Genomic DNA, 19,046 nt, shown 5'->3' with positions numbered 1-19,046 from the left:
TGAGAGCAGTCCTCATAATACATAGGTCAGTATAAATATTAATTTATGAAGTTGCATGGGAAAGTGTTCCGGTTTACATTTTTATCTTCAAGAAGTGACATTTCTCCATCGTAATTAGGTAGCTTATAATAGAAAATTTATCCCCAGAAAGGGGTTTGTGTGTGTGTTTAGAATAAAAACGCTCAAATATTCTTCCTTTGAAGCATCTTGTAGAAATTTCTCCTAACCTTTCTGTAATTTGTTTTTAAAAGGAAGTGCTAAATGACCAATTCATTTAGCTTCTTATTTCACACAGAAGTAAAAACAAAGAAAGTTTTTTCTGGAGAATTATCCTGGTTTACATTTAGTCAGGATTGAACTAATTTCAGTGTGCAGTCGTATGTACACCCTTCTGCCTGGCCTCATCTTGATGGTGAGCTGCTGAGTGTTTCTGCAGTTACAGAAAACAGCACGCCTGAAAGAACCCCTCATGAAAGACACCGGACAGAGATTTTTTTGTCTGACTGATTCGGTGTGAAATCAAAAGAAAAAAGCCAAGGAAAAACATATGCCATAAAAATATACAAATAAGTCACTGTATTCAGCCAACAAAGAAGCTGCAAGACTTACCTGGGCACATGACAACAGTGGGTGCTAGTTACATGGTCAACTGCAGAATTTACAAGTCACCTGGAAGTCACGTTAGCCACGGAATCCTCCTCAACTGACTCCTCACACTGCATGGGGATTTACCTTCTAAGGCTTTACTAGTCCCAGAAGCCTATTTCTGAAAAGAAGTTTTTGATTTGTAGTTGCACTGAAGTCAGCGAGCTTCTCAGCCATATTTGAGTCAAAACTACCTCTCTCCCTTGGTTTGGTTGGGGTTTTTTGGGGGCTCTTATGCCTGTTCTTCATTGATAGCCAGGGTTTCCCTTCTCAAGGACCACAAAGAGGAAATATAGGATCTTTAACTATACATCTGTCATAGGTAAAAAATAAGCAATAACCTGAATGCGTATGGAAAAAAAACATTTAAGTGTGAGGTATTTATATCAAAACTACTACACAAACCAATTGATCCTGTCCCAAAGGAAACATTGAAATATTCTTTAAAAAGAATCTAGGAAGATGGGTGTTTCTTTTTCCTCAAATAAAGCTTTTAGATCACCCGAAGACTATAACCTGTGAAGTACAGATAATATGTTTTCATTAGTTCATTTTAACAGACAAAAACACACAGAACAATTTTGGTAGTTTAAGCCAGATTTACAAATTCAGGATTTTCAGTACGATACCAAATTCTGTATATATATGCTTCATGTATTTTACCATCATGACAACTAACAAGAGAGTTCTTGTCAAGTAAACATTATTTCAGAATACAAAGGCACTTTGTTGCTATGCCATTAATAAATGAAACAAATTTAATCTTTGTTTTTAGATTTCCCACTATTTTTCCTCACTTTCTCCTAGTAAGCCTATCTTGAACTATTCCTTCCAGCTTCCAGACTGCTGTCATCCCATTCTGGCAACCTCCCTGGTTCTGAACATTGAATATAATTTAATAGGTTTGGTATTTATACACGTAGCATATTGTTTCCAGATGAGAAAGATTTCACCTCATCCCCCATAAAGGCTGTAAGAGACCATATAAAGAGGACAGTACAAATAATCTTTATCCATTATGATTTATTCTCTACAATACTTCATTAGAGGATAGAGTTCAATTATGTACACTCAGAAGTTATTATATAGGTAGGAGGCAACCAAGTGTAATACAAAGAATTGGTCTGACATCTCTGCACTGAAGGTCAAAAGAGGTCTCCTGCTTTAAGGAAATAAATTAACCAAAAAAAATAAAAACCCAACAAAACAACATGTAGTTTCCAGAATACAAACAGAAAAGAGCACTAAGTCAGTGAAGATTGCAGATGTTTGTTATGTACTATGAAAACAAATTATTCTGTGCAAAGGTTAAAATGAACTCTTAGATTTTCGTACAGAGGTTGTTTTTTTGTTTGATAAATTGTAGATATGTGATACTTTGATCATAAAATGTTCCCAAACTGAAATGGCCTCAGTTGAGATTGACTGTTGAACATTATGAAAAAAAAAAAAAAATTAAGAACCTCACAGTGGAAACATTCCAACACTGACAGACTCCAGTGATCAAAGACATTCTCCTGCAGTTACTGTAAAACAAAGACAATTCATAACTGCAGTGAGAGTATTTCTCAGTTGTGGTTGTCATGAGAATAAGCCCTTCTAGACCAAAAGGCACTTGCTTCTAAGGATGAGTTAAATCCAGATCAAACCAGGTACCACTTGCTTTGGAAAGTGGTAGTTCTAACCTGCTGTCCCAGCCAGGTTACCACAGAGAAATTCTTCCATCAATTGATTTTGGTTGCCTCCGTCTCAAGGCAACTCAAAAGTACATTTTGTTTCCAGTTCACCTCTTTCATCCTTACGCATAGCTGCCGTGTAATGATCTAGAAATGGGATTATTTCCTGAGACCACCTGTCCTTGTCATACAGTATTCTGAGCTAACTTAACTATTGACACACTTCAACTTGATTTTATAGCTGGGCCCTTATGGGACTAAAGCTGAGAGGGCCTGTTTCTTAGGCAGCAGACCAGTGTTTCTGATTTGCTAGCTTCTCTTCTCACTGCAACAAGACAAGAACACAGTACATAATTAGAGGCATTTCTGTTCGGTTTTTTTTTTGTTTGTTTTGTTTTGTTTTTTTTTTTTAAACAGACTGAGTGGGGAGATGGAAATAGGAGAGGATAAGGCTTCCCCCGTCCCAAACCATCTAGCCCACTTCAGGCTTAAGCCAACCAAGTCACTCAATCCTAAAATTCTGTTCTTTAAAAATGACAGCTAACCCTCCCCACCCCACCCCTTAGTCATCCCGTATTCAAAGAAAACGAAATCAGGAAAACACTATACACTGTTGAAGACACAGAACAGGGCAAACATTTGAAAAAGAAACAGTATTGTTGAAAAGCCTGGCACTATATGCCTGCATGACCAGTCTCACTGAGCGTGCTCAGGGGTGAAGTTTTAGCACCATTTTTTTGCTTTTTTTAAACCTTTTAGAAATTAAATTCTAACATAGAACACTTGGAACAGTAATGAGTGTAGCCCTATGTATCATACTGTTTGACAGCTGGAAGGTGAATGGTATGTCCAGAGCTGACCCCACCCTCCCCCATCACTACACGGCACCTGGGAGAGTAATTACAAACCACTCGAGTTTGTAACAAGACTGATTTATTCTCAGCAGCAGGAAATCATGAAACAATCCCTTAGTCTTCAATTGCTTTTCAACAACATCACAAGGGAAAAGTGGCCATTTATAAGAACGACCCAGTGCAGGAGGAAAGCTGGGTCAATATTGCACCATTATCCAGAACAGGACCCCCTTCTTTCCCTCACGTCTCTCTCCTCCAGCAGGAGAACGTTACACCAACACGAAACAAAACTGCACAGTTCTGTTTGCTTCTCTAGGCCCAGAAGGAGCAGCAGCATGCAGTTCTGAGCTTCCTACCAGCCCTATTCCCTGCCATGCCAGGAGAGAATTTCAGGCTTGAAACACCAGCCAATTTTAAAAGCCATCATTACCACACACAAGCAAGCAAGATATATGCAACCACATAGCCATTACTCTGCTATGCACCTGTATTTTATTTCCCGATCATTACTGATCCTGCAGCAACTTGGAAAACAAAACAAGAACCCCCACAGAACTGCATCATTTTGAAGTCCAGTGACCTCACCGAGTGTCATAATTTAGTTCATGACATCCCTCAACAATGCTGCAGAATAACAACTGGATAACTTCCTCTTAGAAGACAGCACTTCTTGTCATCGTCAGTGATGGGAGAAGAAATACAGAATGCATCAGTTTCACACCATCTGGGTAATACAGGTTTCCCCACTCATTGCCTTGATGTGGTAATGACTAAACTATTAAGAGAATAACTTACCAGTGAAACTACTCAGCTCTATTCCATAGGCCTGCTATAAACTGGAATACTCAACAGTTCTCAAGATCGGTAGTCACACCAGAGAAAGTGGCTGTCCTATCAAAAGGAAGGTCCCCGAGACTGTTAGCTTAAGTTAAACAAATTTCAGTCACTAGTCTCACTTGTATGACTACAGTCAATGCCCTGCAAATCCCTCCCCATCCCTAATCCAATCAGGCTCCATGACTAACATTTGGACACAAAACTTGGCCATAACAGAGAAGACTGCCCAAGGACACTGAAGTACCTTGTCCTCCACATACACACAGCATGTGCCATGTTGCTCTCTTACAGGCACAACAGCATTCTATTTCATAGCAGGCTACATTACAAAGCACGGTCTAAAAACCCAGGAAACTGTAAACGAAGAGGATTTCTAGATAATCCAACCTACAGTAGAATCTGATAATTAAAGCCTTCTAGGGTTAACTTAAATAATGGATTCATCCGCAATACCATCCAATGGTTTTTTCCCACATCTTTAAGTGTTTTCTGTCTGTGAGGATCGGGTGCTATCCAGATGTTCAACCCTCCCCAGTATCATAATGTCCGCCTGTGATGTGTGGGGATTGCGATCAGCTCTCGGTACACAACAGATACCAGAGGTTAAAAAAAATTAAAAAGAACCTAAAAAATGTTTTGTTGGACTCCGTTGCCCAGGCTGCCAGGGGAATGCTCCTACTTGATCTGGGGGGCTTCCATAACAAACAACTCAAGTTTCCAGAGTGTTGGTAACACACAAGAACGGATCAGTCCAAAGTGGCACTTTCACTCCTAGAGGTCTTCTGCACCTCGTGACAGTTCGTAGGCATGGAGCCCCAATCCAACTGAACCCCCGTTCAGAGGGAAGGCTGAGATAAGGCTTGGGCCCCTGAAGTTCTGTCATGCTCTCATCCTCCCCCCAGGTCAGCTGGAAGGCAGACTTGGCAACGGAAGCTAGCATCATAAAATGGTGCAGTAATAGAAGTAACTGGACCAGGAAGAGGAGGCATCTGCCCCAATGATGTCGTAGCCGTTGGCAGCAACTGGGGAGTGGGACTGGTCATGCAGCCGTGTGTCAGGAGTAATGATTGTAGAGGGGGGGGGCATGAAGAGTGCCATTCTGGAAACAATGCTGACGGGAAGCCATGTATTCTGCATAACTGATTGTCACCTTCTCACTGCGGTACCTACGGGAATAGCGTAAGAAAAAAGTAACATAAACAGACTATACAATATCAACGGACACTAGTCATAAAAACGTTCATCCCAGATCATCTTTTAGCTCACAGCCAGTAACGACCAACAGGAACCCACTAACTTCATAAACTACTTGGTTTGATACTGTCTGAATAACTTAGCATCAGTGTCCCAGAGGTTGAGCCCTGTTCAAGGTGATCATAATTAAGGGGACTCCTGAAGTAGCGTACAAGAAATAAATGATCAGTTTGTATCCTTTTTATCCACTTGCTGTGGGGAGAAAAAAAAGGGCATGAAAAGTTAGCTGGAAGAAGACTCTGTTTCAGAGACTAAATAACCAGTATTTCACCATAATTTACTTCTGTGGTTATCTTCACATTTCAAAGACTAGTGAAAGAAAATGATGGAGAGTTCGGTAAAGGAAGGTTTATTACAGCATATACATGATAAAGTCAGTGTTGTACAATCAGAATTCACAAAACATGAAGTCCCTTCTGAGAGACGAGGGATCTCCAGGTGCTTCTAAAGCATGCTAAACAACAGATAACTGAAAAGTATTGCGAAATCCATGTTACATGAGGTTTTTTTCATTAAAATGATCATTTAATGAAAGCCTTCATCCTGTCCTCTTCTGTTAAAAAAACACCACCACTGCACAACCCACCTCATTTCTCCAGAGGTAAGGAACGACCTGATAAATTAGTGTTTCTATACAAAATCAGAATGTCCCAATTTTTACTAATACAAAGGGAGCTGAAACCAATAGGACAGCTGAGTGTATAGAAAAGCAAGAAAATTCTGAAAACCAGCCAAATTTGAGTGCGGTTTGGTTTTAAGACAGCTGTCACCTCCGAATTGCTACACCGTCCACAGATAAGCACACTGAGAAAATGAAGTCCATTGAAAAGGGGATTTTTCTGTATCTTTACAACTTTCAAAGTTTCTGCTTCCTTTGATTTTTCATGTGGAAGACTGCATTAAAGCCAGTGGCACTTCTCTTAGAAAAAACTAACTTGGGTCCTGCGTGGACCAAACACACTGTGCTTCATTTCATATATGCTATATGCCTAACAGGTGGTGTTTATGATTTTGTCTTTCAGACTACATCTCTCATCTGCAAGAGTCACAAAGACTTACATCTAGCACAAATACTTCAAATTACCTACACAACACTATAAAGTAAAATTAAAAGATGACAAATATATTGACTTACCTGGTGAGTTTAATCGTTTTCCTAAAATCATTGGTAATCGGAGCCTTAAAGCCACCTTTCCTGAGTAAGGAGTCTATGGTCTGGATCTGATCCCAGTCTATTGAAAAACAGAAGCAAGGGAAATTTTTCTATATAAAAATGGTGTTTCAAAAACGTAAGAGATGCATTAAAAGGCCTCTAGAAAAGCAAACCACTAAACAGGAAGCTTTGAGCTTTAGAAATACCAGCGTTGAACTGGACATACACGGTCTTATGCATGCACACTATCTGCACATGCCAACCCCTTTTATCTCATATTGGAACTGGTCTATAAAACAGTAATTCTGTTTTCTAGATGATCTCTTTCCTTATAAAGGTCTGTGCCTTGCTTCTGTTGCAGGGACCCCAAACTGTTCTATCACGTGCCACTCAAGTTTAGCTCCCTAAGTCTTAAAATAATACTTAGCTTTTACATAGACAAACTGGGATCAACCTGATGCTCTAGCGATAGCACAGTGCACTGCTATGTGAGAGATCAGAGTTAAAATTCCTACCTTAGTCTTTTGCCCCAGAGCCAGGAGGATGCGACCACTCCACTCTGCTAGGTGGAGGAAAGGAGGCAATATTTTGAGCAGTTACCATGGTGACCGCTACTATATTTGAGTGGGAAGTGTACTCCAGAGGGGCCCTGTTTCCTGCCCTCATCTGGAGGACGCTACTTTAGCAAGAATGAGGAGGAAAGGGACTCTCCTGTTGGTGCTGTGCAGCCTGCAGTTATCCTAGTTGGTGGGAGAAACATAGAAGAGGAAAGATGCAATGCTGAATGAAGCTGGAAGATCCATACTTTGAGATCCTCTATTTCTTAAGCCCTAAAACATTTTTACGCTAAGATACAGCTGCGCACAGATGTGGGATGAGAAAAAGGCAAGATGAAAACCCAGCAGCAGCTGTATCAGGTGTCATTTATCCAGATTAAGCCTGGTGGCTCCATGGCACTACTATGAGGATAGCATTGCAATCCAAACCCAAAATCCACAGATTTATGTTACCCAGTCCTGTGACACCACGTGTTGACATGTTTAGCTGCCATCTCAAACCCACCTTGTTCCTTAGCAACCTCAGGTAAATACGTGGCTGTGCGTTTGACACCTTTCTCATTGATGAACTCTATTCTGATCCCATGGATCCCAACCTATAGATGGAAATGAATAGCCAAATAAGAGGTGTTTGCTGGCACTGAGCCCGCGACCGAGTCGTCATTCCCACAACACTGTATCTCTCTCTCTCTCTCTGGCCAGTTTGGCTTTTGCCTGGATAAGGCCATTCTCTTCCCCACTCCCTGTCCTTGCCAGGCAGGCCTCACAAGTAGCTCTCTCGGCAGCATGAAGGACCTCTGCCACCTTTCCCAGAAGAGCCTAACCAGTCTCCCCACCACTTCTCCTGAAGTTTGTCAGAAGTCTGACAGTTTTCCATCTCGTACATTGGGCAAGACAGACAACATCTCTACATAACTCTACAACAAGAGTTATGCCTAAAATAGCCCATGCACAAAAGTCTACTTAATCCTTCTTGAACTAAATACACTTCCACATACAAGGTCCTAAGAAAAGATTAATACCTTTGGTCTCAACTACTTTTTATTCCCGGTTTCTGTTCACAGTATCAAAATACTTCCCAGGGTTTTAAGTCCATTGGGCCAAATCCATAAACACTGCAATGTCTTTTTTTATTCCCATTCAGATCCCCTCCCAACCAAAAGCTTACTGCTAGCCCATCCTCTTCCTCCCTTCTAGTTTTCCAGCCCCATTTCTTCTAGTCCCAGTTTCTTCTATCCCCGTACACCCCTGTAATGAAGGAGACACATCACCATGTACTAACCCGAACCCGAACGGAACGAGAGAGTGATGCAGAGTTCCAAATGCACCTGTTCTCACCTCCCAGTCCAGGTAGTCACTGGCATCCTCAAAGTTAGTGAGGAGGGAGACAGAGCAGAAGAGTTTGGGCAGCTCCTCGCGGGTCAGGGGGGGAAATCGGCTGTCCTTAAGTGCACTGAAGGAAGGAGAAGATATATTGCCTAAAACAAGCACCAAATTAAAGTGTCTGATGCTCAATTATTCCCTTTTTGATTATGCCTCTGTGAAGCATGTTTCCCTTTGCTACTGCAGAGAAAGTGATTTGCATCTCTTCCTAATCTAATGAACTGTAATATGCAAATACTAGTGCAAGCTTCCTGATGCTGTCCTCCACTTACTGCAGCTGGAGGGAGGTTATGTGCTACACAAGATGTCAAAACTGTTAGTATGCAAGCTAGATTTGATGTTAGCTTTAAAATGTCAACCAAAATTCACTGGTTGCTAAGATGTTCCACTAAATCCTGATACGTTACCTCACTCTAGCTATCTGACATTTTTCAGGTTTCTTTCATTGTGAAGCATATTAAATGTAACCATGTTGATCCAACATCTTAACCTTGAATCCTTATAGATCTTCAGTAAATTAATTTCAGATTTACTTCATTTTCAATGTAATTACCTGGTTAATGTGTATTCCCTGAGTCCTGAGTGAAGATTCATGGCTGAAAAGGTCCCAATGCAGCCACGAAGCCGCTTGTCTCGCCCCGTCTTCCACGTCACAAAGAGTGGACTGAAAAGGCAAAAAAGATAAACACTCCAGCCTCTAGAGATATTTGGTTGCTAAGGGGAGACTAACAAGGTTTAAAAAGGCACATATGTGTGCACTTGCTTTCTCTCCCTCTAAGAAACCCCAATACGCACGCTTTCACACCCTGCACCCACACCCCCCCAAATACAACCCCCAACATTTCCCCCACCCTTTCAGCTTACTCCTTTCTCTCCACCAGCACTCTGTAAGCCCTCCACCAACACCTTCCTGGCTGTCTTCTAATGACTGTTATGGTTACTTGACCCCACGGATCACTTCTGTGATTAAAGGCCTCGCCTAGTAGCATCCACTAGTTTATGCGACAACCCATATAGAAATTAATATAAGCAAAGCAAAAAAGATTACTTATTTATAGTACCATTGAACATGAAAGATCCCCAAGCATTCTGCAAATCATCTATAATTCAGGTTTGCGATAAAAGCTTTTATATTTTTTTAAAGGGATAAAAAGCAAGCCTAGGTTTTGCTTCCCTGCTATTTCCATGGGGATCTGACTTCTAGGGACAGACCCAGAAGTCGGATCCCCAGTGCTCAAACAGTTTACGTTCACATCTTTTGCTTACCTTACATTTGATATATATTTACACATATTCTCTCCTGTTGAACATATTTCTAAAACACTGTATTGTTCCTACTCAAACATCATACGGATTTCCATTTTCCTGTCTACTCTCATGAATTTACAGGCGTAACAGCAGAGTCTCAAATTCAGCAGGCTCATTGCAATCTGTTAAACTAGGAGCCATGAGTAAGCCTCAAAGAACAAGAAGTTCAGAACAACAGTATTTGGAAGAGCTCTGTGAAGAGGTAAACAGGTAAAAACGACTACGAGTATTAAATGCAAAAAATTCAAGTGAGTGAAACTGCAAACAGCTGTAGAGAGAAACAGTAAAGAAAGGACAGTGGTGGCTGCAGCTCTACAAGAATGTCAGAACATATGGAAAATTTTGCAAGGCAACTGATGCTGCTGATCTAATTATAAAAACAGGATGAATGATCTTACTTCTTCAGATTACAGAGTACTAAATACAAGATGTGGTCACTTTGAACCCAAGCATAAATGAAAAAGTTAGTCATCAGTGATTCCAAACATCAGTCTGTGGATTTCTATTGAACTTTAAAAGATAAGTAATATGAGAGAAAACATGCAGTGTTAAGAAAATAATTTTCTGAGATTAAACAAACATTGACAGGAGTTCTAAAACATGAAGACAGAATAACTGCTTCTACAACAGAGCTCAGACGCTCACTTTCCTCAAACTCTTGAAGATCTTTTAAGCAATGTATCTTTGCAGCAAACATTTAAAAAAATACTAAGATATTCTGTTTGGACAACAAACCCAGCATGGAGCAATGGTGACTCCTCCAGTAGAGGCAACAGAGCTTCTCATGTCTAAGCAGTGAGAACATAATTTAAACTGTAGTGATAAAGCAATGCCCAGTGATGTTCCTCAGAGCAATAATGGAATTAAAAACTCTATCACAGCCTAAATCCATCACTCAGGATCTAGTTACCAGCTGTGACCAATGGCAGAAGTACTACCCAAAACAGCAAATAGCCTTTAAGTGATAATTGTGAAGTACTTTGCCCACAGAGGAAGCGGAAACATTCTTCCAGAACCATCAGCCACCTTATGGTTGCTTGATGAAGACTGAGGATTTACTGTTCTAGTTTTCCAACAATAGTTCAAGGCACTTGCAGGATATCATTCCTCTACACTTCCATCTAGCTACTGTATGTTGGAACAGAAAACAGAAACAGAGCGTAAGAAAACACATTAGAAAGCTTATAAAAAAAAAGACACTAAACTTGCAAAGGAGATTTCTGACAAACGTTATTGTCACAGGCTCAGTGGAAATTTAGCTAAATCTAAGAAAAGTTTTGAAACCATTATTTAGCCCATATGATACTCACACCAAACAGAATAGAGAAGGGAGAAAATGAAAAGCATCACTGACAGAATACAAATGAAATAATTTGCTTCTCCGATGCAAATTACAGGTTTACATTTCCAATTCACCTCTTTCTCCTTAAAAAAAAAGTTTCCACTGAGCTGTGACACAGCTTTCTGCAGCTATAATAGAAGAGATATTACCAGAAAGGACAGGATAATTACATTCAGAAGGCTTTCATATCTTAAAATCTCTTAAAGCACATTCTAAACAATTTTTCACTGTGGTCATAACACCTGAGGCATAAAAAAAAATATGATTTTGTACAAGTATATAAAATGTCACCATTATAAAGTTTTTTACTGCAGAAAAGATATTGTTTCTGTATCTGAACAATAAATGCACTTAGCAAATTGCAGGTGCAGCTGACAGTAAGTCAGTTGTTCCATAGTCCCCCTTTGAGCAGTGTATTTCCAAGATGTACTGAGAAAAGTCACAACAATCTTTTATCCCTTTTCACCCAAGAGCACTGACCAGTACTTTGCAGTCATGTATCCTTAGCGTATTACGGCAATAATTTCTCCCACAGCCACAACATCCTACCTAGGTGTGTTTGATGAGGGTTTGCTAGGCTGAGAGGGCAATTTCAGCAACTACAAACTAGCTTCTCCAATTGCAACTACAAAGGGAATTTTCAAGTAGCAAAACATAGTTTGTTCAAATCAGAATTTAGCTTGTACTAGGAGAAAACCTGTTATGGTACAGATTTCATGATGCAAGTATCTTATTATTTGTCTTGCACAGCAACATGAAACTTGCATGGTGTAGTTGTAGTACCAGTTTGTAATACCTAGCATTAAAAGAAGCAAAGACTGAAGTACAAAAGCAGAAGAAGTAACCAATTAACAATTTGCAGTCATACAGGTTCAAAACTGTAATTTTTTTCCAGTAACCTGAATAGCAAAGGGGATAGTTTCTTCCTTTACCAAGTTAATTCAAACATAACTATGTGTCTTGCAATGCCACCTTCTCTACACTGATTTGTTAACATCACTGCTAACACATAAGTAAGGTTCTCTTACTCCACAAGTATCTACCAGCTCCATAATTACCACCAAGACTGTTGTCCCTATGTGTATCTTCTTAAGTTGAGAACTGGAATTTACAATTGTTTTCAAGCCATAACCGTGTAACTTTTATGCTATTACACTGTTAATGCAGATTCCTGACCTTCACAGCTACTGCTATCTACACCTCAGGGTTCAGCACCAATTTACAAGATACGTTATCTGAGAAATAGGTTGGGACAAACCTGTGCATCTTTCTATTCCTTCCATCTACTTTTCTGTCTGTCCAGAGAGACTTCTGGAATATACCTTTGTTTCATTCAAAGATCTCTTATGTTGACGTTAATTATGTTACAAAGGATAACAATGCAAATTACTTATGTATCGTTACTTTGCTTACTGTTATAATATTTGGCTTGAAGTTCATTATGTTACTGTCTCAAGTGTGCCAGCTCATCCCCGGGTGTGGCTCCACCACAGAGCAAACCCCATGCTCTTCCCTGGGGGTACATGCAACTACTTGCTAGAAGCAACAGCATAAATACTGAAACACAAGAAAATTCAGGTAGGCATTTGCCTGCAGGGGGAGAAAAGAGAAGAGCTGTTTTTTTCTTTGGAGTGCTGATCTAAAAGACTTAAATTATCAGCACAGAAACGCCCAGTGAATGATTTTTAACTTTTCAAATTTGGGCATAAAATTCAAACAGCTGATAGTCCCGAAAGAATACCCTTTTTGAAACTAATCAATAGAAACAGCAACAAAATCCAGCTAGGAATCTCCTTTAACACCAAAATAATGAAGCTGTATAAAATAATCTCTCTTACTGATTTAAGAACAGAATACCAACAAGAAAATCCCTTTGCATTTCAAGTGACAAAATAATAAGCAGACTAATATATCGTTTTCTAAAAGGAGCCCAGTTAGCTTAGGTATGAAAAACAACAGCAGAAATATTTCAGTTTGGGGAGCACCTGGAACTCTTCTACATTCTAGTCCACAGTATTTCCCCATTCACTTGTATTTGCAATATTAAACAATTTACTCTGCGGTAGCATTCAGAATACGTATCCATAATCCTGCTCGGATAATAACTGCATGGAAGCACAACCTACATCTACACTGACAGCCAATAAGGTGGGGAGACATTCAATACATGAAAGAAGTCCTTGACCTGTTTAAGCCATTGTTCCTTTACATCAATTTAAAATTCATTATCTTACATTAAGGATGTCAACAATTTTTTATTTTATCTATTGTTCTGGAGGTGGCCCCTGGAGGAGCGTCAATCTGTCATTGATCTCTTCCATATAATTCTTCCACCAAACATTTTAACAACATTAACATTTCCACACCTACACATTCAACCTTCAGACAAACATTTGCTAAATCTCACCAAAGCGAAACACCTTCATAAATCCTTCTCCTCACTTCTTCTCATACTCATTTCCTTTCTTCTTAACCTTGGTATCGTCCTTGAAAGTTAACTCTCCATTTCTCCCAGTATTGCCCAACTAGCGTATCTGTGTAACACAGTTTTTCAGTTCTAGAATGGGAAAATTTTTGGTTCCCCTCCCTACTAAATCCATTAACTCTGACAGCTGAACACCCTTGTGAGCGTCCTTGTCCAATTCTCAGCAGCTCAGCATGTGTTTCTGGATAAGCCAGAAACTTGCTTCAACTTCTTTATTCCCTTTCCATTTCCTTCACAGAAGGAAGTCCCTCCCCTTGTCCCCTCACCAAGTTAGAGCCTCACAGCAGAAGCAGGATCTCTTCAAATTAATGGCATTATTGTACCGTTTTGTGAAACTTCTAATTTCGGTTTCACTCACTCTTTTAGTACAATTTTATGGGAGGCACAGCGCAGTTGATTTTTTGCAGAGGAACCTATTCACAAGAAAGGGAGCAAACTTTAACAGAACGTTACCATGAAGCGGGTGTGCACCCCTGTGGTAAAGTATTCAACATCTCACCCAATGCATCAGACCGAGAGCTGAAGCACCACCACACTTCCTCTTATTTTGCCTAGCTCTCTTTCTGTAGAGCTAAGCATGTTCTCCCTCGAAGGCTGCTCTTCAAAGCTCCATTCATCTCCACCAACAAATGTAACAGAATATTTTTACTCTTCTACTGTGCATTTACAGCGCATCATTTTTTGTTTCTGGTAGACAAAGCAAGCAGCAGAACGCCCCCCTTCCTCCCTGCTAGACCGGCTTCCCCATTCCCCAGAGGAAACCCCTCATCCCTCCCCAGCCAAACCACAGCTCTGCGTGCTGGTTTCTCAGCTTTCCTCCCACACACGGATTTACTCACTAGGGGTCATTGGTAAATCGAGGAAGTCGTGGCTGAGGGAAACCATAGAGATGACAGTAGAGTACATCAAAGCAGTAGCAGCACATCTCCGCTGTCACCACCAGGTTCTTGGTGCTGTTGGCAGTTCCATTGGGCCGAGTAAGTGGGCTCAGAGCTCCTGAAGTGGGATTCATTCGAGTAATTGGAGAATTTCCTGGGCCCAAAGTCAAGTCAGATACGTTCTCCCTTCCATTATTCCCATCTGTATGCTGGTGGTTCTGAAGAGGACCTGAACTGGAGCCTGGTACAGTTGTGGCCTGATTCCCATGACTGTGCGTTCCACTCCCAGACAATTTGGGCTTCTTTACCCCACAACAGCCAGCCGCCAGCTTGGGCTCAAGTGGAGGAACACAGCGTCTTTTTCCCATCCTGCTTCAAAACTCGCTGCCCGGAGCACTGCAGAACCCTGGCAAGGAGGGGGCAGGGGGAAGCAATACAAAACAGTTACAGGTGAAAAACCAACAGCTGCTTCCTTTCCTTGCTTCTGCTAAGTGTCAGAGAGGTTTGCTTTTGCAACAAAAAGAGGAAGAAAACCCTTGCCACATGCAACTAAGTACAGAACTAAAGCCAGTTCAGCAAGCAGAATGGGTGTTTTCACAGGTAAATTGAGAGTGTACACAACATGCATGAAATCACGCTAATTTTAAAGTTATTGGTGAGGTGTACTGAACACTTTAATAGGTGGCTCATCACACACGTACATGCACCCGCCTAACCAGCCTTCCCATAAAGGGAATGAAACTGTACAAGAACAGAATTAAAAAAGACTTTGGACTACAGATACACCCCATCAACTACTTCTCCGGATCACCTGTCCCCCCTCAGCCAAAGTCTGCACCAACAGCAAACAAGCTACTGAAAAACCATAAGCGCATCTCCCCCATTCTCAAAGAAGAGTGACAATGACTCTGAAGGACACCACCAGGGCTGGACTCCCAGGGGTGCTGCCCTTGATTTAGCACTAGCCTAAGCAAGACGCAAAGAGAAGCTACAAGCATGAAACCACCATTTTCTAAACAACAGACTATTTTCCAGACCCCATGAACTAGAATCTGCATTTACTTTCTAGGATTAAGTATATCAACAGTGCTCGTAAATAAACATGCAGGGCGCACAGCGAGGATACGCAGGAGAGGAAGAGCTGAAGGCAGCACGCACTGTGAGCAGAGGGAAGCGATAATGGCAAGAAACAGATACGGTATTAAAAAAACACAAACCAAAAACCAGACCAGGGCTTTGCTTGCAATGAAGAGAATGCTAGCTCCTGTATCCCAAGGAGTGGAACAAACACAGGGAGGAAAGCCTATGCAGACGGAAGTGAATGAAGACGATACGCAAGGACCACACATCAATAGTAGGAACTTAAGTAAGTGTAACACCATCCTCACCGTGAGATCTAAACACACAACGGGAGGGAAAAATGGGCCCCTGTCTGTCAAATGGGGCTAAAAGCACAGACACTAAGCCACTGAGAACACCACAGAGAAATGGAAGTCACACTCGGCTCTTGTGAGCACCAGGCTACTTGCATTAATCCCCTGAGCATCCTTCCAGCTTAACCAACAGCCAAACTGGCAGCACATCCCCGGAACGGTGGGTGCCACACACACTGAACTCCGCAGTGTGACAGCTCCCCTAAAGCCTCCTCTGCACTCCCAAACAACACAAACTTTATCCATGAAGTTTCGTCAGCCATTGTAAGAGGCACAGGATCCTGAACTGAACCAGAACTGGTATAAAACGTTTCCAGAGGTGTTCACCTCAACGCAAAAGATGTTCACCTGCAGCACTTACTCCAGCTGGGACTCCGCACCTCCAGGTTTTAGAAGGATGATTTCCATAAGGAAACAATTTACAAGACCTCATGAAAATTATCTTTTTTCCTTTGAGCTCTACCTTTGCAATTAAAAACAAAAAAACCTCCAACAAACAGCAAAATCAGGAAAAAGAAAAGCACAACTTTCACAAAGTCGACGTGTAATCTTTTCAGTGCCCATGAAAAGTTCCCCACTGCGGCGCAGCAAGCCGCTGGGCAGGGGAGGCTTAAAGTGATCGCTGAGAGCCAGGCGGTCAGGGGGAAAGTGATTTATTTAATTAGTTAGTTAGGTGAACCCACAACTCTCCATTTTCAACCGGAGCCGTGGTAGGGGCAGAGAAGGGACCTGCAGGACCCCCCCGCGGCCGGCAGCAGGCCCTGACACAGGCGGCCTGACGGCCCGGCGGAGGCCCGGCCCAGGGCCCCGGCCCCGGCAGCGGGAAGCCCAGGGCGGCGGAGCCCGCGGAACCCGCCCGGCCGGGGCAGCGGGGCGGCGCACAGGGAGCGGGGCAGCCCCCGGCTCCGCCGCGGGCCCCTGCGCGCACCTTCCCGCCCGGGCCGGGCCCCGCCGCCCCCCGGGGCGCCCCTTGCCCCCCGCCCGCGGAGCGCCAGGCCCCGCCACGGGACACCCGCCGCGCTCGGGCACAAACTTTCCGGCGGTGTGTGCGGCGGTCCCGCCGGCCCCGGCGGGGACACGGCCCCTGGGACATCCCGGCGCCCCCTCCCCCGAGGGCGCAGCCCCCGCCGCACAGCGGGGCAGAACCGCGGCCGCCAGGGGGCGCCAGGGAGCCGGACCCCCCCCCCCCCCTCTCCCCGGTGCCCCCTCCGCACCGCCGGGGCGGGCGGGCGGGGCTCCCGCCACCGCCTCCCGTTGCCCTCCTCCCCCCCGGGGCTCGCCCACCTCCTGCACCCGTCCCGGGCCGGACGCGGCTTCTCCTCCGCCTCAGCCCAGCCGCCGCCGCCGCTGCTGCCCCGCCGCCGCCGCCGCCTCCTTCTCCCGCCTCATGGAGCCATGGGCCTGGGCGAGGCTCCCCAGAGAAGCGGGCCCGGCGGGCGGGAGAGGGGGCAGGGCCCGCCGCAGCCGGGCCGGGAGCCGGGCTGCCCGGGGCCGCCGGGCAGTGAGGGGAGCTGGAGGACTGGAGCGAGGCCGAGGGAAGGTCCTCCGCTATCCCGGCAGCCTCCTCCCTGCTTGTGAGGTAATGAGGGAAAAATGTACATAGTCCGCCAGCCTCCCGTCGGCCCCGCGGTGCCAGGGGGACCATAGAGAAGAGATGACACTCTTTCCCCCCTCGGAACCATAGATACCGGAACTTCCGCTCCCTATCGGAGGCGGTGTAGGGCCGGGCTCCCGCCCCATCACGTGACGCGCCGCACGTGCTAGGACAAACAGTCTCGGGGGCGGGAGGGGTCGGTGGCGCGCGGGGCTCCCTCGCCCCCGCGCTGTCGATGGGGGGGCAGGGGGCGGGGTCACACCTCCAGGCGGCAGGGTGCCGCTCTCCCATTGGCGGACGGCCACTATGACGGCACTCCCGGGGAGGGGCGCGCTGCCGGGACCATCCATTCCGCTGCTCGGGGCGGGGGGATCTCTCCGGCCTCCCCCAGTGCCTTGGGTGCTTTGGTCCGTCCCGCCGCGCGGGCGGGCTCTCCCTGCGCTGAGGCGTGCTGAGGGAACCGGAGGGCTCCGCCGCCTCCATCGCCTGGCTGAGGGGACCCCGCGAGGCTCCGGGGCACGGCTGAGGGGAGCGCGGGGCTCCGCCGCCCGGCCCGGCCGCGCTCTGCGGGCAGGAGCTCCCCGTGAGGCGGGCCCGGAGGTCTGTGCCGCCGGGGGGGGTCTCCTCCCACCCCGAGTGCAAGGAGAGCCCCGGGGGCTGGCGGCCGCTTCTGGCGCTGCGGCGTTGGCGTGCAGAGCCGGCGGTAACAGCAGCCCTGGGCGCCGAGCAGGTGTTATTTACAGTCAGGGGTCGAACACCTTTCTGGCAGTAGCACAAAAACAACCACGTACCACAACCACACCGGGACAAAAACCTACTTTTTTTCATACTGCTAACTGCTGCTGGCTCCTGTGAGGCACGTGAATCCTACCCTCCACCTGTTCTACACAACTATTATCAAAAGTACCACAGAGAAACAGCGAATCAGTGGCTTTAGGCGCCAATGTAAAACTTAAAGGCTCAAGCTACACTCTGAACAGGAGTGACTTCCCTCACAGATGGTTGTGTTGAGTAGGAAGCCTCTAAGACAAGGATGACTGTAGAGCTCGGGTGCTGTGGCTGGCTGAGGTGCTCTGTGCAGCACAGTTCCTGCCTGAGGAGCCCTGTGACAGGCCGCGATGCTGCTTTGTAATTCCCTTCTGGGAACGTAGGCAAAACACTCCAGCAAGCTGAAGAACAGATTTCACAGATCCCAGGATAATACCCTACACATGTAAACCTCAATAGACAAATAAACCAGCATGGCTCTTTCAAGATTGTAAAATGGAATTTCTGTATACCATTCCTAATCAAAGCATAAAAAATAACAGGCAAGAAAACAGAAATCCCGCTGAATGTGGATCTTACTTTCTCCTACAGAATCTATACTGTTCCTGCAGCACTAGACAATGCTGAAATTACTATCCTAAGTTTATGGAATGGCATGGATCCTTACAGCCTAGATGATAGCCTTGAATACCAGTTTATAAAAACTAGGGTTACTACAGGAGTCTTTCCATATGAGAATAGCTTAGAAGGAAGGCTTAAGAGCAAGTTTTTAAAACTTCTGCAAACCTTAAAAGAATCCTTCCCTCCTCAAACACCTCACCTGTTGCCGATGCTGCCTTGGATTTCATCCAAAGGCCCTTTGCCAACCATACCAAACAG

General features: G+C 44.4%; 1 protein-coding gene across 5 annotated transcripts; it reads right to left on the bottom strand.

The window, feature by feature from the left end:
- Positions 1-1,651: 1,651 nt before the first annotated feature.
- Positions 1,652-18,383, bottom strand: AMMECR1L (AMMECR1 like). Of its 5 annotated transcripts, XR_013931725.1 has the most exons (8): positions 17,090-18,383; positions 14,334-14,778; positions 8,913-9,023; positions 8,315-8,429; positions 7,482-7,572; positions 6,402-6,498; positions 3,971-5,178; positions 1,652-2,646 (listed from the first exon to the last, which is right to left on the bottom strand). XR_013931725.1 is itself a non-coding variant. In XM_080409852.1 (7 exons), the coding sequence occupies exons 2-7, from the start codon at positions 14,738-14,740 to the stop codon at positions 5,067-5,069; spliced, it is 933 nt and encodes a 310-aa protein (XP_080265978.1). In that variant the 5' UTR covers positions 14,741-14,778; positions 17,090-18,383; the 3' UTR covers positions 1,652-5,066. The 5 variants fall into 5 exon arrangements, 3 of the variants coding, with proteins under 3 accessions (XP_080265978.1, XP_080265980.1, XP_080265979.1); XM_080409852.1 differs by having other exon boundaries at positions 1,652-5,178; XM_080409854.1 differs by lacking the exon at positions 17,090-18,383 and adding an exon at positions 15,590-16,970 and having other exon boundaries at positions 1,652-5,178.
- Between the last annotated feature and the right edge of the window lie 663 nt (positions 18,384-19,046).

This window comes from Falco punctatus (genome assembly GCF_963210335.1).
Source record: "Falco punctatus genome assembly, chromosome: 13".
Lineage (NCBI taxonomy): Eukaryota > Metazoa > Chordata > Aves > Falconiformes > Falconidae > Falco > Falco punctatus.
Note: the sequence above shows the minus strand (reverse complement) of the source record. Positions and strands in the feature narration are given on the sequence as shown.